We start from the raw sequence: 23,109 nt of genomic DNA on the forward strand, positions 1-23,109 counted from the left end.
CCCGGCAGATCCATCCCCTGTCGCCTATCCCTCCCCCATATTCGACCCCTACGCTCGTTTCCCCGCGGATGCCGCTGGTCCTTCCAGTCGTTTCACTCCTCCCATTTCCAGTCAGCCCGTAGAGAGCCCCCCCTCGACTGCCTCACAGCAGGGCGGCGCGCATGACCCATACCGCATGCACAGACTCAGCAACCCTCGCACTGGCACTGCCGAAACAAGACCCAGCGGCACATCCTCACGCGACATTCACGTCAACCTCCCCTCCAGTCCACGGGAAAAGTCCCTCGAAGTCGAATACTCGGAGATCCCTTCCCGAAAACGACACCCCTCCTCCACAATCGGTCCAGACACCACCACACTCAGTCTGACTCCGAGCATGTTGGAACAGGACAGCCGAGACGGTTCGATAAAGTGTGTACTCCTTCTCGTGCTACATCTCTCTCTCTCATGCCTCCATACTAGAATGGAGTTTGACTTTGACGCCATCAACGAAGAAGACAGTCCTTTTCCGGAAGTACGCGCTTCCGTCTCAAATATTGATGACCCAGACATGCCCGTCATGACCCTCCGCATGTGGATCATCGGTCTCCTTCTCAGTTTGGTCGGCGGGTAAGGCTTCTTTTTTATTCAATTTTCTCCATTTTATCTTCATCTATCTCCGTCCTTCCAGGTCTATGAACGTCTTCTTCAATTTCCGAACCGGCTGCGAACGTCACGCCTCTCGCTCTCGTCGTCATCGGTTATCCCATGGGAAAGTTCTTCGCATTCGTTCTTCCCATCTCCACTTATCGCTTCCCCCGTTGGTTGGGCGGTTTCGAGTTGTCTCTTAACCCAGGGCCATGGAACATCAAGGAACACGTATTGGTATACATCATGGCAAACGTATCCATAGGAACTCCTTACGCCATCAACGCCATCGTCGTTGCACAGATGAACTACAATTTCCAGGCCAGCTACTGGTTCAGTGCACTGCTCGTTGTCGCCACACAACTTACGGGTTTCGGTCTCGCCGGCATATGTAGACGCTTTCTCGTTCAACCACCTAGCATGGTCTGGCCTCAGAACCTCGTCACATGCACACTGCTCAACACTCTTCATGCCGAGGAAGAGAGCAAGGCGGGATCTCCCGTTACCGCTATTCCTATACGTCTTGGGAGGCGCCTTCTTTTCTGGTTCATCCCGGGTATGACATGAGATTCCACGCCGTCGGCGTTCGATGGGCTAACTGACGGCTCTCCCTTCAGGTTATCTCTTCCAGGCACTGTCTGTGTTTTCCTGGATATGTTGGATATTACCGAACAATATTCCGGTCAACCAGCTTTTTGGCGTCTCCTCGGGGATGGGTATGAGCGTTCTAACATTCGACTGGACAGAAATCGCATGGATAGGCAGTCCCCTTATGTTCCCGTGGTGGGCACAAGTTCACATGTTTCTCGGATTCGTCCTCTTTTTCTGGATCGTCACGCCTATCATGTATTACACCAACGTACGTTCTCGCTTACATTCACTGTGGCCCGTACTCACCGCCTCCTTGCAGACATGGAACCTCGCCTATTTCCCGATGAATGACGATAATCCATACGACCGTTACGGCAACGTCTACAACGTGAGCCGTGTGCTGGACAGCCAGAATCGATTCAACGAGACGGCGTATGACGATTACTCTCCCCTTTACCTCCCGGCCACCTACGCAATGGCGTACCTCCTTGCCTTTGCATTGTCGACGTGCGTTCTCGTACATACGATCTTGTACCACGGCCGCAGCCTGTGGAATGGCGTAAAGAGGATTCGAGTGGAGCAGGACGATATTCATGCCAAACTCATGAGACAGTACCCAGAAGTTCCCGACTGGTGGTACTGGATATCGTTCGTAGTCTTTTTTCTTCTCATGGTCGTGGTGGTCGAGGTGAGCCGATCTTGCGGTTCCGCAAGCGCCGTCGGCTGACAATATCCTCTCAGGTATGGCACACCTCGGTACCGGTTTGGGCACTTCTGCTCTCTGTCATGCTACCGTCTCTCTACGTGCTTCCCTCTGGGTTCATATATGCCATGACTGGCCAAGCAGTACGACTTTTTTTTTCCTGCCGCACTTCGGTCCACCCTGATGGATTCTCTTCCAGGTCACGTTAAACTTGCTTGCTCAGATCATTCCGGGTACTCTCATAGCTGGAAATCCAGTTGCTAACATGGTCGGTTGTTACTTCTCAGACCTCTCCTCGGCGTTCGTTAATTGCCACACTAGATTTTCAAAGCGTACTCGACGCAGACGCTGTCGGAAGCCAATTCATTCGTACAGGATCTGAAGCTGGGTCATTACGTCAAAGTGCCACCACGAGCGACCTTTGTTGGTAAGGATATCGTCTCCCCCTTTTGCCGCATGGCTCTTTTTTGATATGGGTCTGTGTCTAGTCCAAGCAGTTGGTACAGTGTTGGCCTCACTCATTCAAGTCGGTGTCAAGCAGTGGATGTTTGACAACGTCCCGGATATATGTTCCCCTGACCAAGCGAGTTTCCTTACCTGTCCGCACAATTCAGTCTACTTCACCGCGTCCGCAGTTTGGTGTGTATAACTTTCCACATTATCCGCCTTTGTGTATATGTAATGCGTTTCTCTTCTACATACAGGGGCCTCATTGGACCAACTCGTCAATTTGGCAAGGGCGCATTGTATTCCCCCGAATTGTACGCCATCATCATCGGAGCATTCTTACCGCTTCCCTTCTGGCTCTGGCAACGACGATACCCCAATTCATGGGTCAGGTTTGTCAGCACGCCCGTCGTGCTGAACGGCGTGTATGCCATACCACCCGCTGCTGGCATCAATTACTCTTCATGGTTTGCGACGGGCTTTGTGTTTCAGTATTTGATTCGAAAGAAGAACTTTGCTTGGTGGAGCAAGTTCAATTATGTCACGAGTGCTGCTTTGGATAGTGGTACGTACGAGACACTCTTCTTGGTTTCGCACGGGAGGGGGGTTACTAACGCACCTTTTTTTTTGCGTGCCACAGGCACCATATTATCTGCTCTTGTAATCTTTTTCACTTTGCAAGTACGTCTTTTTTCTCCCTGTCTCTTCTTTTTGATGCGGTGGCGACGCGCTCGATCGGTTTTCTTTTTTTTTTTTTTTTTCCCTCTCCTTGCTTCTTTCCTGACTGATCGCTCAATAATATAGTACCCGAACGGTGGTGTTTACCTTAATTGGTGGGGAAATACGGTGTACCAAAACAGTGAGTTTTAATCTATCGACCAATCGTCTCGGTCAGCCGAAGAAAATATAACTGACTCATCTCCCTCTCTGCCGCTCTGCCTCCGTTTTTAGCTGCAGATTATAGTCGCTTAGCGTTGAAGAAGATCCCGTCGGGGGGTATTCCTTTACAATAATTGTACCTAGTTATAAGAGAAAGACATCTGCATCAATATCATCCAACTCTCATTTTAACTTCCCATCACTCTTTAGTGTTACTACTACATTATCGTATTTGGTTCTCTCTCTTTTTTCTTTCTTTCTGCTTTCGTTCCGCAGTAGTGAATGCGGTGATTACGGTTTGCGCCTATACCTGGACTGGATCACGCACGGCAAATTTTAGATAGACTTTATGCGATAGTGGTAACTATATAGCGCGCGGTGTTGTGTTTTTTTTTGGATTAAATACTGATGGCCTTGTCGGTTGGAGACCAAGTGTTTCATATTTTTACATAAAAGTTGTTGCGATATCGGAAGCTGCCGCGTTGATTAGATCGTTCGACTAGCCTTGAGTGGTTCTGAAGCTTAAGGTTAAGAAATGGGCGGCAGCAAGCTTTGTACTGATCATGTGGCCAGGGGCTTTTTTCTCTTTTGTCGAAATCTTTCGCTCATGGAATTCTCTTTTGAGAGCGGTCTACAGATCGACTTTATCTACATATGTACCTAAGGAAAGTCTAGACCGACGAGACGTATGTATGTACTAATAGTAGTGGCATCGCGTCATACCCGCCTAGAGCATCGAACGCCGAACCCCCTTGACGTATGTGTGTGTTTATTATCTTCCACAAGAGACAGCAATTTGTTTTACTTATGTACGTAAGATATACATTGGAAGGAGATAAAGAAAACACCTCAAGGTGAGGGCGATGGGTGTATACGTTTTAGTGATTGAATGATCGGTTGATTGATTGAGTGAGTGAGTGAGTGACCGGGTGAGTGAATAAAGGTGGTTGGTGGAGGAGGTGGGTTGGGAGAGGGTGAACAGTGACTGGGTGGGGTAACTTTCGCAATTGTCGTTGTTGTTTTTTAACCCCTGCCTCGTCCCCTTGCACCGCGTACGGGTGCGCCTCGCGCCGAACCACGACCTACAAGTGCGGTTTAAGACGTGACGAAGAAAAAAATGGGGGAGTAGGGTGTGGAGAATGAACAACGCACCTCCTCTTGCCGGACCTCCCCGACCTGGATGGATGAAAAGTTCCGTGATGGACCAAACACGAACCGCGTGCCAACCGCGCGGAACCAGCGAGATAGCGAGATAAGAGAAAGAGAGAAAGAGCAGGTTGGTCAGTTAACGTTAAAATGCGCGGGAGCGCATGGAAACACAAACACGGACCTCCTCTAGAACCAGGGCCGGCCCCTCTGGCGCTCCGACTTGCCTCACGTGCGCGTGCCTGCTCCTCCTTCACACTATCCAACAATGTGTCTGGTACACGCAAGTATTTTATCTGTGCACATGTGACCTTCATATTCGATTCGAGAATCACAAAAAAAAAAAAGAAGAGGACACGCACGGTGCTTCCGCGTATATAACATTCTTTGAGTTTCCAGAACCGATCGCCATCTGCGCTCGTCTGATAGACTTCTCGTAGAGTGATGTTCATGAAGTTGTCGCAGTTGACAAGGTGGCCGTTGAACGTCTCCCCGTTTTTCAATTCAACAAGCTTTCGTGTAGTATCATGTTGGTGGGGATTCGGGGGTGTGAGTGAGAAGGGAGGGAGACTTACCATGGGCTTATTTTGGGCAGCTGACAAGAGCGATAGTGGGAGCTGGAACGCTTTCGATCAGTTTTCGTTTTAGACAGGTCGTGCTTTTTTGGCACGGTGTGCATACCATGTTGGTCTGTTGTTGCAAGTCAAGTGTTAAAACGCGATCAACGATCGCGATATAGTTGGTCGGGTTCGGCGTTTTCTGTGGCTGTGCAGAAAGTGAGGTGCACCCCTGAACGTTAAACGTTTGAACACGCTCACTGCGAGCATTTAATTACATGGGTCAACGTTAACGTGTAAAATTTGTTAACTTAAGAGTAGTATGAATACACGCAGGCTAAAAACGCAGTGACGGAAGAGAAAGAAAAACACATGAATGGGCCCATCAAATCACGAGCTTGACGGAGGAAATTGTGGTCGAAGCTCTCACGAGACTCTCGTTCTCCGCATGGCTTCCGTCGCTCTCGACCCAGAACACAGTCCCATCCACTCTATTCCCCACTCTGTTCTTTATGATCTCCCTATGGCGTCCCTTCCCTTCTGGATCTTCGACGGAGTCCTGCTCCATCACAAAGACTCTTCCTACCAATGCAGTACCAGAGTAGCCGCCCTCGTATGTGCTCGGTACGGCAACTTTGACCTCTCCATTTGTCGTCGCAGCCTCGGCCTTTAGGACGGATCCCACGGGAGACTCAGTAAATGCAAGGTCGACAAAACCATTTGTAGAGAATGCGCGAACATCAAAGTTCCCACCAGCGCTCGCATCATCGGTGATCAAGGCAACTTCTGAGGCAACATGTCTAAAAGCCCGATCAGTGTTCATTGTATTATGATGAACGGAGAATGAACATATGCATACCCATTGGTAGTGTGCATTGTGAGCTGGGAAGGGTGCGTGCGTTCTTCACGGTTAAGCAGGGTCACAGTTGCATCGATGTTGCCGTTGACGGTCGCCAACCTCAGGGACTCCCCTTCGAAATGACCAGAAATAGCACCGTTGGACGTCACGAACGAACCCATGCCCGCGGTGACGGACTATAACGTTTAGAAGTCAAAACCCTAAAACTACGCGGTGATACAAGAAGCCTCACATCGACGGTGATTTGGCCATCAACAGACGCAAGGGAGACTCTACCGAAGGAGACGGTCTCTGACAAGTCTGCTATGTTCTGGGAGTAGGTGGGGAGGTGAGTCCTCAAATTCTTTATGCTCAGACTGCTGCCCTCTTTCGCAGCAGGTAGAGTGAGTTCCACGTCGAAATGCAAGAGCTCCTTGCCAGACCAATGCCTCCTGTGCGGGGGAGTCTGAAGATCACTTTGGTCAGTGCACTGAGGATAAACGATCCAGATCTACGCACAAGAATGCTAACGCCGTATTTATTCTCCGCACTCCCACTAAGACATACAGAGGCAAGATGAAGGGCATCCTCGAATTTGTATGCCACCCGAACATCAACATCCACCAAATCGGACTCCTTATCGGATTGAGTGATCTTCAAGTTGCCGATCTGGTTTATACCCCGGGAAAGTAGGTACAACGAATCGGCGTCAACGGGAAGCGAAAACGAGGTCCCTGCTCCATAAGGTTCGGTGCTCCATGTCGGTTGATCGATGTAGTCCGTCCAGTTATGGCTATGGACACATTGCAGATGCGGGGGTTCCTTGGGGGCACCGAAGCCTTCCGCAGGTGGGAAAGAAGGTCGCTGGACAGACAACACGACACTGTTAGTACACTCTCGACCGCGGACGACGGACAACGTACGAAATGAGGATGAGTGTGCCTGCGGAAGAACCTGAACGAGTGGACGAATCCGGACACGGCAAGTCCTAGAACCAGGCCTTTACCGCAGGCCACCAAGATCTTCTTTATCGTTGGCCGGTTCGACTCCTCTTCCCAGTGTGGTTGTTGTTGAGCGTAGTGTGAAAAGTCAGGCAGCTCTCCTTCGAGGAGAGGCTGGTTCTGACATTCACAGCCTTTCTCGAGGTTGGAGCATGCGTGGTAGACGTGATCGCCAGACTGGGCCATTTGCTACGAGGACGAGACTACTGGATGGGCCTCGAGATTGTTGCGTGCTCAGTTATAATGAGGTGATGGGACACAGCAGCCGAGTGTGCGCAGCAGGGGCAGCAGATGTAGTGGCCACTGCCATCTAATCATCCGCGTCACTACTGTAATATTGCGTTTTGCTGCGCCGTAGTCGGTTCCATGTGTGAGCAGACAACAAAATTCAGCGAGGCGGGTGGTTCGCAGTGGTCGGCCATTATGTACTTCATTGGCTGCGAGGGGACTGCTGCCACGGGCATCCGGTAACCGCATCGTTGGATTTGTTGCTTGGTAGCCTTGGTGGTACACGTGTACAATTACTGTGAACTTTGCACGGACGTCGTCCCAGCTCCACATAATAACACTAGTACTAATGTTTCCTTTCGAAAAGCTACCGGTTGATCTCGTTCAACCCATTCTCAGTCAACTGGATGACAGACGAGATCTGACTGTGGCAGCTATCGTCTGCAGGTCGTTCAATTATGCTGCAACGCCGTTGATATACAGGACGGTCGATGCGGGTATCAAAGACAAGGTGCGTGCGTTTACGTCCCCGTCCCTTAGTATGTATTGGCACAGTAGCTAAACGTAGGCTGTGTCGCCGGGTTCAATAGAACGTCCTACATCCATCAGCAACCCTTCTCCGACGACCGGAACTCGCGCAGTACGTCTGGCATGTCACGGAGACGGGTATGTATCCTCTACGTGTATATGAATTACATACACTAGAGGAACAGACTGACAGCGTCTGATAGGGGATACTGTGCGGAAGAACCCATATGTCATGGGAGATATCACTGCGGCGCTCCGCCTGTGTACCAACCTGGTTTCAGTGACCTGGTGGGACCGTTCCAAATCTGCGGAAGTTAACTTTATGCCCATCCTCGAAGTTTTGATGACCCTTCCGTTGAAGGAGCTCAATCTGCATACGCAGTATGATATCGGGGATAGGGCTTGGGCACTCCTCAACAAAATGAGCGGTATACGTCGGTTGTCAGTTTGGTCGCTGGATTGGGGTCCACCGCGGGTACTACAAGGCTGGGCAGAGTTACTTGGTCCCACTCTAACACATTTAGAGCTTGGCGTATGTGTCGCTTCAGCACTTGACCTGTGCACGCGTTACTCATCTCATACAACTACGCAGCGCTGTGCCGGCGTGCCACCCACCGTTTTGATATCTGTGTTCCTGCAGCTTCCTCTTCTGCGGGATTTGCGAGTGAGAGGGGTACCGAGCGCTGCTATTCCTTCCATTATGGCTTGTCTTCCAAAGCTGACGGCCTTAGACACCGATTACAACGGGCGTGGCAAATATCGTTCACCTCATGTGCCGCTCCCATCCTTACGGAGTCTGACTGTTCAGGCGAGCTCGGTGGACGTCCTTGGACCGGACCAATTGTGGAGATGGATATCTTCATTGATACCACATGGAGAATCTTTGCAGTCATTTTCTCTGGCGTCGTTCGCAGTACAGGGTCAGATTGCCATCCCGCATCCCTTCATCATTCGCTTAATACGACTACATGGCAAGTCCTTGAAACGGTTCACTGTTGCTGCAGCTGAGATCACTCCCGATGCCCTGCTGTATTTATCTCGAGATTGCCCGCTCTTGGAAGAGTTAGAGTGTTCTGGTCCAAGTCCAAATGTGGTATGTTCATGCAGGTTTCTTTGAATAGGGCTTACGAGATATCGTGCAGCACGTGATTGCAAAGGTTGCGGAATCGGCGAAGAACCTTCGGTCGTTGCAACTGAATGTACACTGGACCGAAGACGAAGCCGTCAATTCAAGTGGCCGAGTCGGTCGATATTTTCGTGAACGAACCTTGTATGGCGACCACACCTATCCGAGTTGCCACCAACCCGTTGATTTTAGTGCGGAGGAGGCTATGGCGTTGATGCTTCAGAAAGGATCGAAATTGCGAGCCATCAGATTGGGGGCCAACTCTTACACCGTAAGCAAGTCTGGCTTTCTCTTGATAGACAATCTTTGTTATGTTGTTTCTTTCTTGGTTTGCAGGGGAGATGGGTGCATGCGACAATGAAGCGAGGCTCGAATCGGGATGGGTCTTCGTTGGCGTTTGAGGAAGGCAATGTAATCTTCGAGGTAACCAAGGACAACTATCCAGAGTTGTAGTGTCGGTTACGACCGATCGACTAGCTTTAGTACCAAGATGTATGTAAAAGATCTATACGCAGATAAACTCATTCGCGCGCGAGTAGTGACAACGTCTATAATATTCACTTATATGCAGATAAACTATATATGGTTAGGTGTGGTGACATAAGGGTAAAATGTACTCATGCTCAGTTGCATGCAAGTAGTGACAATGTCTGAGGTGACCAGTGTATGGTGCAAGGTTAAATACTTCTAAGTATAATAATACTAAGACATCTGGATGTTGAATCCAGAGTTACATGACAAGAGAAGTTTTGTCATGGGACATGCTACATTCTTCATAAGTAATCACCTTGTTTACAAGGTCACTCCAGCCCAAAAATGAGATGCTTTTTTTGACATTTGTGCATATGCCTCTAAATCAACTCCACATGGCATATTCCACCAGTGATGCCAATCATAGGGCTGGAGTGGTAAACAAGGTGCCTGCCAGCAGCAACAGCCCTGTTCACTATGAATGTGAGTATGATGCTTGGCCATGCACCTCCTGGTGGTTACAGATGTGTGCAAGGGATAGGCATATTGAGGATTGTCTTAACTGGATCACATGTTCATGGCAGGCAGTGAAGACAGATCTGTCATGAGGTGTTGTGTAGTAACTCTTATCCATGTTCAAAAATAATCCTCCCATACAAAGCCAAAGCAGAATGATCTGTGCAAGAAAACTTTGCCCCATGGTGGCTGAGAGACACAAGGACTGACTGAAACATGCAGTTCATACACTTACAGATCAAGATTGCTCATCCATCAGAGTTGGCCTGCCCAGACACCAAACTGGTGGCCACCATACCTCAGAGACCAAGGACTGAGTCCTTTCTCACCTGATTGGTCTGATCTGTTGGGGAATGTAAGAGAAATATGACTACCAGGGATATCTATGGGCTCTTAGCAGTCACTCTGAGTTTCAGTAGATGGCAATCTTCTATGCCTGGCTTGAAGGGCAAGAAAGTAGATTTCCCAACTCAGACTGCAAGGTTTGGTGTGGCTGTCACCTTTAAAGGGCCTCTTAATCTTTGTGAGTGGATATTCAGGGTGTCAAATGTGTCACCACAGTCAATGAATGGCCGACAATCATTGAAGCATGTTTCATACAATGCCATGAGTTCCCTCCAGTAGTTTCATGACTTGGGGAGACATACATATTTATGCAAGTGGTTGTCAAAAGGCATGGATGAGGCTTCTGCTAGGATTTTTTGGTTCATGGTTATTCTTGATGTACTCAACCTTGTCTGGGATGACCTCATGCAGGTTGGGCAGTGCAATTTCATATGGAAACTCAAGAGGTATTGGGTTCACATATGAAAATGTACTTCAGGAGACAAAGGTCTTGTACAGTGCCAGATGCTCTATGTCCTAAAAAGCTATCAGAGGAGACCTTTGCAGGATCTGGAGTGCATGGGTCTGGTGTGAGGTTGTGAGTCCAGAGATGTGAAGACAGTGGTAAAGGCAGCTTCCAGCAAGACACTAGTTCACATTTTTTGACATGGATGGGTTAGCATTCCATTGAATACTGAAAGCAGACATTTAGCTGGCAAGAGTCTGGAAGCAGAGTGGAAAGGCCCTCATGGGTTGGAAAAAGTGTGCTCACAGAACAATTGTCTGGGTGGATGAATGTTGTCCAAGGACAAAGTATGGACTCTGTCTCCATACTAAACAATGTACATTTGTGGTTCTCCCACTTCTATGGGATTTGGACATTGGAGAGAATCATCCAACAACAGGTCAAATGTGCAAGAAATGAGAAAGACTATAGCCTTGAACAAGTTGCTTTGTATATGTGCAGTACCATCAACTCTCATGAAAGGTGCAGAGAAGACAATGTGTGGCAATCTTTAAATGAGATGCCACTGGTGATCAGAGTTGAGCACCATTGCACTGTGTAGGCATGAGATTGACTGCTATTGTGAACATGTAATGTACAGTGGCTCAAAAAACTGTCCACATGTTTGCATGTTCTTACTCTTGGCTTTCTATGGGTCCAAGAATTAAGTGATTTGGATAGGAATTGATAGAATAGCAACCATTTGAATATGACATGTCATGTGGACAGTTTTTTGACTTTATAAAAATCCAACTATCTAGTACTTGGTATGGGCTCCTTTGGCCTTGATAAATGCTTCAACCCTTCTAGGCATGCTTTCTATCCATTTTTGACACTCTTCCACAGAAATCTTCCCCCACTCCACTACCACCCTTTCCCATAATTGATGAACTCCTGTAGGAGCACTCTCATGACCTGAGAGAGATCTTTTGAGGTAATTCCAAGTGTGTTCAATTGGGTTGAGGTCTGGAAATTGTGCAGGCCAGTCTAGAAATTTGATATCCTGCTCTTCAAACCATTTTTGGGCTCTTCTAGAGGTATGCTTGGGGTCATTATCTTGTTGAAAGATAATGTCATCTTCTGGAATTCCAGACTCCTCCATGCTTTGAGGCAACCCTTCCTGCAAAATGGCCACATACTGTTCAGCATCCATCCTTCCCTCAACCTTGCTCAAGACCCCAACACCATTCCACTCTATACATCCCCAAACCATGAGTGAACCTCCTCCAAACTTGACTGTACCTTTGACCTCTCTGGAAATAAGCCCTTCACCCTTCTTTTTCCACACATACTCTTGTCCATCTGACCCAATCCTGTTGATTTTGGTCTCATCTGACCATATAACTCTCTTCCAGTCTTCTGCAGTCCAATGCTGATACTTAAGAGAAAAGGCTAACCTCTTCTTCTTGTGACCAGTAGAAAGCATTGGCTTTTTCTTCTTCACCACAGCCTTCAATGAGGCTTCTTTGAGGGTATTTCTCACTGTCTGAGAAGAAACAGGACTATCAACAATAGAGTTGATGAAATGAGTGGCTTGAACAGCATTTTTGGCCTTGCCAGTAAGGATTTGCTGAACAATAGCTCCCTTGTTGGCAGAGGAAAGCTTGGAAGGGCAACCACCATGAAGCCTAGACCTCTCTGGTTGGATTTCCTGAAGAACCTGTGAAACTGTAGACTTCCCTAGACCAGTCTGTGAGGCAATCTTCCTAGTGGACAGGCCAAGAGAGGCAAGAGAGATGATGTTTTGTCTTCATGGTGATGATGAGAAAATGAGCAGAGGGTGGTGGCATTTATATATGTTGGATCATACTCATTACATAAAGGTAACATAATAGAACCCTTGATGGATGTATGTAACAATATAACAGCATGCCAGGGCCAATATATATAATCAAAACTTCAAGTCAAAAAACTGTCTGCATGACATGTCTCTTTCAAATGGCTGCTATTCTATCGATTCCTATGCAGATCACTTGATTTATGGACCAATAGAAAGCCAAGAGCAAGTACTTTATTTCATACACTCATGGTTTAGGGCTAGGGTTAGGGATTATTGGATTTAGTCATAGCTAATGTAAAACATGCAAACATGCAGACAGTTTTTTTGAGCCACTGTATACTATATCATCATGCATGTGGGCTGTGCTATGGGTACATTGGTTGTACATCTCTTTTGTGTGGCATGTGCCACAAGGGCAGCACTCTGGCAGGGTAAATGCTACATTCTTCATAAGTAATAAGCAACAGACACATAAGTGTGAGACACTGTAAATGCAATAAGCATAAGGGTGCAAAAGTTAATTGTGTGAACAACAATAATGTAGATGTATGAAAGGCTTAGAATGGAAGGTGATTCTTGTGACTTGGAGTGGACATATTTGGACTATGGTCAGGGGCAAGCAAAGCCCACCAATTTAGTAATGGTGAGTCAAAGTGTAGAAAGGTGGTAGAAACCAACCAAAACCAACACCAAGGACAAATAAAGAGTGAGTGGTAGTGTACCTCTGCAGAATCTGGAGGGCAGAAAAATCTAAAGTGGGGTGTTTTTCAAAGAGGAGTGCTCCTAGTGCAAGTTGTTGATGAGTTATGCAGGAGTAGATGAATGAATGATGACTGAGAGGGCAATGCTGAATGGAGTGAAGGTATTCAGCAGAAAGGACTCCTGGTGCAAGTCAACATTGAGTTATGCAGGAGCAGAAGAATGACTAAGCAGGGATGATGACTAAGCAAGGATGAGACTGCAGACAATGAACATAGGCCCTTGATGGAGCCTCAGATACCACAGAAGTTGAATGATGACAGATAGACCCCTTCATGGAGCCTCAACTGTCAATGATGGGTTACTTCTGAGATGACTGACTTGGTTTGTTACTGACCTGATTGACTTGTAGCTAAGTACAGGGGGGGCTTAAACAGTGAGGGACAAAAGCATTGCAATGTTTGTGAGGTGTGACTTGCTGCCAATGTAGCTTGGGCTATTCTGTGCAAATAATCATGATACATATACCATTGGAAAGGGGTGACTCTAAGCTTTCTGGAGAACTAAGGTTCAGTCAAAAAAAGCAATACATGCTGAGATACACCCTATTCTTTCCAAAAAGTGCATTGCAATGCTTTTGTCCCTGACTGGTGAATTAGTGAAAAGTGACCTTTTGATGGGATTGAGGGCATGAAGGATGGGAAAATTGATTACATAATAAACCACATGATCTTCCAGATGATTTGTCAGCATGTAAACAATGACAAACATTGGACTTGTACCATTAACCCTCCCTCTTTTATCACAACTCATGAAATCATCTCTCTAGCTCACATGGTCATTTTCTCAGGGAATGCTTATCAAATACTGGTGGCCACCACAGTGCCATCAGTATAACATGCTCTCAGAACCATCAGTCCCTTAAAAAACCTGCTGTCAGTCATTCCCTGGACTGTTTCCCCCCCCCATGCCTGATGTGTTCTGGGACTAATCAGTACTTGGAAGGCTGAAAATGTTATGGAGGTCAATCTGGCACTTTGGAACATGATAGACAAACTAACCCCCTCTCAACCAATGCATTTCTGGCACAGGGACAGTGGTATGGAAGTTAGGGCAAAACAAAATCCTCTTTACCCCTGGGTGTCATCAGAAGGATATGCTACTGAACTGCCATGGAGCAGAATCCTGTGCTTCCATCCAGCCCTGAATAACTTCCATGCCAGTGTTCCTGTGCCAGAAATGCATTGGTTGAGAGGGGACTGGTGTGTCCATCATGTTCTAAAGTGCCAGATTGACCTCCATAACATTTTCAGCCTTCCAAGTACTGATTAGTCCCAGAACACATCAGGCATGGGGGGGGGGAAACAGTCCAGGGAATGACTGACAGCAGGTTTTTTAAGGGACTGATGGTTCTGAGAGCATGTTATACTGATGACACTGTGGTGGCCACCAGTATTTGATAAGCATTCCTTGAGAAAATGACCATGTGAGCTAGAGAGATGATTTCATGAGTTGTGATAAAAGAGGGTTAATGGTACAAGTCCAATGTTTGTCATTGTTTACATGCTGACAAATCATCTGGAAGATCATGTGGTTTATTATGTAATCAATTTTCCCATCCTTCATGCCCTCAATCCCATCAAAAGGTCACTTTTCACTATTTCACCAGTCAGGGACAAAAGCATTGCAATGCACTTTTTGGAAAGAATAGGGTGTATCTCAGCATGTATTGATTTTTTTGGACTGAACCTTAGTGCTCTGGAAAGCTTAGAGTCACCCTGTTCCAATGGTATAGGTATCATGATTATCTGTGTAGAATAGCCTGAGCTACATCAGCAGCAAGTCACACCTCACAAACATTGCAACACTTTTGTCCCTCACTGTATGTACATGGAAAAAAATGAACCACATCATTTAGACCACCCAATCCAGAGCTATACTCAAGGCTGCCTCACCACCCTCTGAATACAAAGCAGGCATATCTCAACAATGGCTGCATGGAACTGGATGACCAAGGAATCCCCAGGAAGGGTCAAGTGAGGGGGATGAACTGTTGAAGTGTTGACCTTTTTACTTGACTTTTGCTTACATTGTACAAGCTTACATAATAAATCTTCGCACTTAGTATGTTTGTTTTTCCTTCACCTCAGACTTCTTCTAACTGAAGCCTGAGGTAACAGTTCTGTTTTATTAATCAATAGCTACCTTACTGACTTACTACTGTAGTCTCCTTCCTAGGTCCCTTGTCTCAGCCTACCTTCAAGAGGTTATGAGCCCTGAGCAGCTCTAACCTTACAGTAGCAAACTCAAACCAAGTGGTACCACAAGTATACAAAAGACATCTCATCTGGACCTTCAGCATCAATGTCTTGGGATCTAGGCTCATCCACAAGTGTGAATACATCAGCCTCTACTTCTATGAGAATCTCACAAGGCTTGAGTTGACTCTATGACATAGCTCCACTTGCAGATGATGGTTCAAACTGTCAAATGTGGAAATTCTGAATGTGAAAAGTCTTAACAGTTTGAGGCCTCTGGACCATTGTTGCCAGTACAGACATGGAGGTAAAACCTCCAGACCAGAAAACTCATCCTGACAAGTATGAGGAATGGCTCCTCAAGGACCAGGAAGCATGTGTGCAAATCACACTCATGCTCAAGGATGAACCCCTTAGTGGAGTACTGTATGTGAAAACTGCTACTGAGACATGGAAGCAACTTGGTGAGAGATATGAAGGAAAAGGCAAGCAGACTATTGCCTGCCTCATTGGCAAGTTGTTCCAAGGAACACTTGCAGATGACCAACTAATAGAAACACAGCTGAATGCAATGCATCAGAAGGCCCACATTCTCACCTCACTTGGCCAACCACTTGAGGACTCACTTCTGCCATCATACTATACCCTCTGCACAATCCTAATGCCATTAAATGACAAGATAATGCCTAAGACAGTCATTTCCCAAGTTCTTGTCAAAGAAAAGTCACAACAAACTTTGAAATTACATTCTGCTCTTGCTGCAAAGATGAACAAAGGCAAGGAGTCAAAAATGGCAGACAAGAAGAAGAAAGAGAAGAAGTGTGCCTATGCACCATGTAGCAAGATGGGACACACAGAGGACAAATGCTACAAAAAGAAAGCAGATGAAGCAGCTAAACCTCCATCCCAAAGTACCTCACATGGGGATAAGGACAAGTCAAAGGAGAGGTCAGAACTGACAGCCAAGATTGCAGCCATGGCAGAAGAATAGGAGGGCCCTCTTCATCTATTTGTAGCTCACACATGCCCAGAAACTAGTGCATCAGAGTGGGTTGTAGACTCTGGGGCCTCTGCACACATGTGCTGCCAGTAGTCATGGTTCATGACATTCAGAAAACTAGTCCCCTCACAACCAGTGATCATTGGCAACAGCAGAACAATCCAAGCCATCAGCAAAGGGAGAATTGAACTCTAGCAGAGTGCATGAACTGCACCATTGTAGAATCCATGTGTGCTATGCTAAGTGATGCTGGCCTACCCAACAAGCACTGGGGAGATGCAATCCTCCATGCAGTGCACATAATAAATTGCCTGCCTACAAGGGCACTCAAGCAAAACCTTACCCCTACAAAGCATACACAGGAAATAAACCAGTAATCTCTCATCTACTGGTCTTTGGATGCACAGCACATGCCCACATACCTGAGGAAAAGTGGCAAAAGCTGGGAGTTAAGTCCCCCAAATGTCAGTTCCTAGGCTACTTGGAGAACAAGAAGGTGTACACCTGTGTACACAAGACTTCAGGTTGGATCATGGAGACACAATGTCATTTTTGATGAGGGAGATGGGACAGACAAGGCCCAAGTCCAGATTGACATTGTAGCCAAGGAAATGAAGCCTGTAGCACTTGCTATCAGTGATCAGAACACTCAAGGGCAAAAGTACCAACCTACAGAGGAAAGTAATGGCTCTGACAGCTTGGATGCAGCCACAGAAGGGGGAAATAACCTAGTACATGACTGGGGGGACCTAAACAACACTACAGCTACTAACTGTGATGAAGTGATCACAAACAATCAGGATGTTTCAATGCCTGAGCCTGGAGTTTAAGTCTAGAATGAGAAAGGCATTAGTGAGTCAAACCATGTGAATGACAGGGACAAACACACCTTGGAACAAAGGTGCCAGGCAACACCTATGCCTGGTCAATGCCCTGGGTTACCACAACCACCTCCAGGATCATACCTGCTCCCAATTCCACCTCCAGGTGTCAGAAGATCATCTTGAATTTGAAAAATGCCTGTAAAAGATGATGATCAACATTATTTTGTCAATGCCTATGAATGACAGACACTACCTGTGGTGGGGGATGCTGTGGGAAGGGACAAAGGTGGTGAGAGTGGCAAGAGAGCACCAGAAAGTGTGGATATGGCAAGTGAAGGCAGTGATAGGCCTCATGGCAAACAGCAACATGACAATGCTTACCAAGTAAACATGTCATGTGATCACAAACCAGCAACCTTTGCAGATGCAATGTGGCATCCTGACACTGATCACTGGTATGCAGCCATGGCCAATGAACTCAAGACATTTAGAAATATAGGATTATATGAAGAGGTCCCTTGGCCATCTGATTGAAAGATCATTGACTCAAAATAGGTCTACAAATAAAACAGGGACTGACAGGCAAAATTGATAAATACAAGGCACAGTTCATCACAAAAGGATTCATGCAGGTGCATGGTATTGGCTACACAGAGACATTTGCACCCATAGCCAAGTTCTCTACAATAAGAATCCTACTTGCCCTCACCACTAAGTACAATCTTGAAGTTTACCAGATGGATGTGAAGTCTGCCTTTTTGAATGGCAAACTTGAGGAAGAAATTTATCTTCATCCCCCTCCAGGCTTTTGAGACTCTAGTGACATCATTTGGTGCCTTTATCATGCACTCTATGGACTCAAACAGGCTCCAAAATCTTGGTATGCAAGACTTCAAGAAGTCTTCAAGTCACATGGATTCATGCACAGCAATGCAGACCATAGTCTGTTCTTCAAGGTTGAAGATGGTGTCTTAATCATCATAGCTGTGTACATTGGTGACAAATTAATTCTATCAAAGAGTCATGAGGCCATCAAACACCTAAAAACCCAGCTGTCAGCTGAGTATGATCTCTCAGACTTGGGAGAAGCTTGTTGGATACTTGGGATGGAGATTATATGAGATCACAACAAGGGAACCAAAGAACTCTCCCAACATCATTATGTAGAGTTGGTTCTCAAATGCATAGGCATGCAAGATGGCCAGACAGTGTCTATGCCCATTGAGCAAAACCTAAAACTTGAAAAACTTGATGCCCCTGGATGCAATCTTCAGTCATATCAATCAGCACTTGGCACACTAATGTATGCCATGTTGGTGACATGACCTGACCCAACCTTTGCTGTAGGTGTGCTTAGCAGGCATGCAGCTACACCTGGAGACCAACATTGGTCTGTGCTGAAGCAAGTCTATTGGTACCTCTGCAAAACTGCATGTGCATGTCTACAGTACACAAGGGACCCTAGTGGCTCCCTCATTGGTTATGCTGATGTGGACTGGGCTGCAGATGTAAATGGCTGTTGCTCAGTCTCAGGCTATGTTTTTACCCTGTCTGGTGGAGCTGTGAGCTGGTTTTTGAAGAAGCAGACCTCTGTTGAGCACAGGAGCCAAGTACATGGCAGGTTCAGCAGCTGGAAAGGAACTTCTTTGGATTCACACCTTACTCTGTGAACTAGATGCAGTTGAGATCATGCAACCAACTCCCCTCCTAGTTGACAATCAATCTGCAATAGCACTGACAGCCAATGTCATGTTTCATGATCACACCAAGCACATAGCAATCTGTCATCATTTTATTCACAAAAAGGTGGAGAGTGGAGAGTTGGCAGTCCAGTATGTGTCTACAAATGAGCAGGTAGCTGATGTCCTCACCAAGGGGCTATCACATGAGAAGCACGAACATTTCTCTTCTGGTATGGGCATTATTTTCTAAGACTTGTTATGCTGACAGGGTGTGTTGAAGTGTTGACCTTTTCACTTGACTTTTGCTTACATTGTACAAGCTTACATAATAAATCTTCGCACTTAGGATGTTTTTTTTTTCCTTCAGGTGTACCTCAGACTTCTTCTGACTGAAGCCTGAGGTAACAGCTCTGTTTTTATTAATTAATAGCTACCTTACTGAATTACTACTGTAGTCTCCTTCCTAGGTTAACAGTGAATAGACTTCTTCTAACTGAAGCCTGAGTCTCCTTCCTAGGTCCCTCATCTCTGCCTACCTTCAAGACAAACTGCCCAAAAAGCAGGAGGAATGGCAGAGAAATGCATGAGATATGATCTCAAGCCCTCAAAGGTGGGGAGAGGAGAGTCACCTGAACACAATGGTTGGGGAGATCAGCACAAGACACTGGGAGATGGCCAGCAACACCTAGACAAGTGCAGAGAAAAGGAAACTGCAGTGATTTGACTGCCCAGTCATGAGGTATGGGTATGCACAAAAGTGTCACACAGCACTCAAAACACAAAAATGGACATATCTCTGTAACAACTGCACAGAATTGGATGAATGAGGCATTCCCAGTGAGGGACAAGCAAGGAGAACAAATGAACCAACAAGCAAGAGAAACAGCATAGCAACATGGGAGATACAGTGACAAGACCTGGACCTTCCCATAAAAATGCAAATAACTGTGGAACTGCTTGGCATGTTGGGAAGATCCTATGATACAGCTAACTACAGAACAATAGACCAGATTTGAGCAAAATTCATATAAGCACTTTTGTTTAGTTGTGGAGCTAAGTGATGTGAGCTAAACAATGTCAGTCAGTCATGTGAACATGGGTTGTCAAAATTGGCTACTGCAGGTGGGTGTGGTGCCTGGAAAGTGCCTGGCAGCCTCACTGTGCAGCTGCAGCTACAACAGGATTCTGATTCCAGGCAATCATTGACACATACCAGAAGTTGTCAAGCAACAGTGGGTTACAATATCAGCACAGGTGAGCTCATGAGAAATAGCACAAGCTACTGGTACAAGCCACAGAACAGTTAACTGAGTCTTCCAGCTATTTCAACTTACAGGCTTGGTTATGAAGAAGCCATGTAGTGGCAGTGGGCACCCTCATTCACTGACAGCACATGATGTCCAGGTAAGCTGTAAGATATAGTGTACATGTAGAAAACATGCTGCAGCATAGATTTTCTGACTACAAGCAGTATCTTCTCTCATGCATTGACCATACACCCAATATGTATCTCAGTGAGCTCCAGTATCACTGTGAACAAGCAAGGGGTGTGTGTGTCTCTGAATCCACAATCAAGCATACACTTTGGAGGCATGGCTTCCCACAAAAATAGGTGCATCCATACACCAGTTGTGTCACACATTGTTCACTGGCTCTAGGTGTCAAGGATTGCACTTGAATGCAGTGAATGCATGTGTAATGAATACCAGCTCTTTGTTGCTGAAAACTTTCACCCATTGCAACTGGTTTTGGTGGACAAATCTGCTTGTAATTGGGTCACACTGAGGCAGTGTATGTAAGTTGTTGCTGTGAGGGCAATGACTTTGAGTAGATGTGATACTGGCACAAACTTTCAGTGTTGTCAATCCAGCCCAGAAAAAGGGCAGTAGCCATTGCTATCTCACTGGAGTAGTGACAACACTGAGCATCTGGTCAGAACAATGAGGACTCACCACTACACAGTGAACTGGTTGATATGCTGGGCCTACTAGAGGGCCACAGGTCACCTGAGGGTTGAGACAGGCTATGGCACACATAGGATGTGCATGCAGTAGCCAATTTTGGCAACCTGTGTTCACATGACTGACCAACATTGTTTGGCTCATGCCACCTGGCTCCACAACTAGACAAAAGCACTTATATGAATTTTGCTCAAATCAGGTCTATTGCTCTGTAGTTAGCTGTAAACAGGAAGCCACTCCTGAGTACCACCATCCTGCAAAAAGTGAGAGACATGGCATGACTTGCATCCATTATATTTATGGCACAAACATGGAATCACCAGTAATAGTTGTCTTACTGTGTTGTCCACATTGGCATGTCACATGAAATGACAGTGGAAGGTCGAAACCCACAGCACAGCCTTGGCCAGCCTGCAAATTCTTTTTGATCATGATTGTCTCCTGCATCATGCTGGCACTTGCAGCAGATAGTACATGGAAGGCATCCACTAGGGATAGCTGGCAACTTTGATTGCACCCCATGATGTTGCTTCTTGTACTCTCTGCTCAGGATGTGAACACAATCACTGCTGCCTTGCCATCTGCAGAGCTTGAGGCCCTCATGGCTTCTGTATTTTGTTGCCTCTCATCAGGATCACACTATGCACTATGCATTACTGCAAAGGGAAAGCATTACCATGTCCCATCACATAGCTCTGTTTATGCCTTCATGGATTGAAGACATCAGAACTGCAATCAAAGTTGTTTCTGTGCCTACATCTGCCAATGATAAGTGTGGTTTGCCCACTGTGAGTCAAAGTGTGGTTCAGTGGTGAAAACCAATCAAAACCAACACAAAAGACAAAAAGAGTGAGTGGTGGTGTGCCTATGCAGTACCTAGATGGTAGAACCTTTGATTTGGGTGGGTTTTTGTGAGCTACAACACTCAAAGATGAGTGCTGAGGGTTGGGGGTGCTCCTGACAAAGAGGGAGCAAGAATGCGATAGAAAGCGATAGGGTAGACTGCTGTCAGCCTACAGAAGGATGGATGGTGACTTAATTCAATGTCCTAAGCTGCACTGAGCTCAGGGAGGGCTTGGAGTGAAGTATATGATGATAAACAAGGATAAGCAAAGTAGACAATAGTTAGGCCCTTAATAAAGTCTCAACTATTGAAGCTGCTGAATGAATTACTGAGTGATGATAAAATGCAAGCAAGAGGGGCTCTCTGATGTCTTCTCCTTTTTTTTTGCTATCTAAGTACAGTGATTTATATACAGTACAGGGGTGTTGCCTATGGAAAACAAGATGCAAACACTTGGTAAGTGATTGGTAACTGATGAGTAAGGAATGTAAGTGATGGGTAATCGTCTTGGAAAGCATTGGTAAGCATTGGTAAGGATAAGCAAGCCAAAGGGCAAAGAACCAGTAAGCAAAGTCAAAAGATTGGTAAGTATTGGCAATAGGTGAGTCAAAGACAGTCAGAATGTCAAAGTATGAGCCAAGTAATGTCAGGAACTGGGAAAGCACACTGGAATGACATTAGGGGGAGGCTGTGCATGTCACATCTTGATGGGATTGCTTCTAGGCCAAGGTGGGATGACAGAGAGGCAGCACTGATCTGATGCCAATATAGTACATCCAAAAGTGGACAGGGTGAGTCAGATGTCAACAGGGGTCAAGCTATGGGGGTCTTTGGGGTGAAAGGAGCATAGGGGATTGCAACTTTCCCCCCCAAACCATCCTCTCAGTGAAGCAAATATAAACTTCATGAATGAGGCTCTGTTGGAAGAGAGGATGAAGGGGGAGTGTCTTCTGCTGTATCTTGCAACAAGGAGGCAAGATGTGCATCATACTTGTCATGGATGTGATCAGGGAGAGTGGAGAACAGTAGATTATACTGTAGCTGTTGCAATCTTGGAAGAATGATGGATGAGACTGGTATGAAGACATTGCAGGGAGCAACATTGCAGGGAGCAGGGAGGAAGGATCCATATGCTTCTTGGACTGGAGAGACTGAAACAACCACATAAGACCTTTCCAAGTGAATGGCAGACCTGAGGCAACCAAAGAATGCCATCCTAGAGGTCATACTGACAAAAAGAACACACTATCCAAGCTGGATGGGCTGAGAGGGGGGAGATGAGGGTGGGATGTACCAGGATGCTTCAGGACAGAAGCTGGTAGGAACTCCTGGTAGATATATGTAGCCATGGTCCCTAGCAAAGGGGACAAGCGAAATGATTGATGTGGAGGCAGCCATATCGGAAGAATTAGTGAAATGAGCATCTTTTGGAGGGAGTGCTGTAGAAATGTGTGGAGTGTGCAAATCCTTTCCAATTTTGGAAGGTAGGATCATGTGGCTGAGCACTACAAGTGAGTGTGGGAATGATCCCGGTATCTGCAGAAACAGCAGAGATATGTCAAAAACTGCAATGC

General features: G+C 46.3%; 1 protein-coding gene across 1 annotated transcript; it reads left to right on the top strand.

The window, feature by feature from the left end:
• Positions 1-20,041: 20,041 nt before the first annotated feature.
• Positions 20,042-20,342, top strand: F5J12DRAFT_728251 (uncharacterized protein; the record flags this gene model as incomplete). The annotated part of the gene is made up of 2 exons (XM_051741869.1): positions 20,042-20,134; positions 20,202-20,342. Coding segments are annotated over 2 exons (234 nt in total), but the record flags the coding sequence as incomplete, so codon positions are not given.
• Positions 20,343-23,109: the final 2,767 nt, after the last annotated feature.

The sequence above is a fragment of the Pisolithus orientalis genome, assembly GCF_024613125.1.
Source record: "Pisolithus orientalis strain OTSU chromosome Unknown F5J12scaffold_76, whole genome shotgun sequence".
Taxonomy (NCBI): Eukaryota; Fungi; Basidiomycota; class Agaricomycetes; order Boletales; family Pisolithaceae; genus Pisolithus; species Pisolithus orientalis.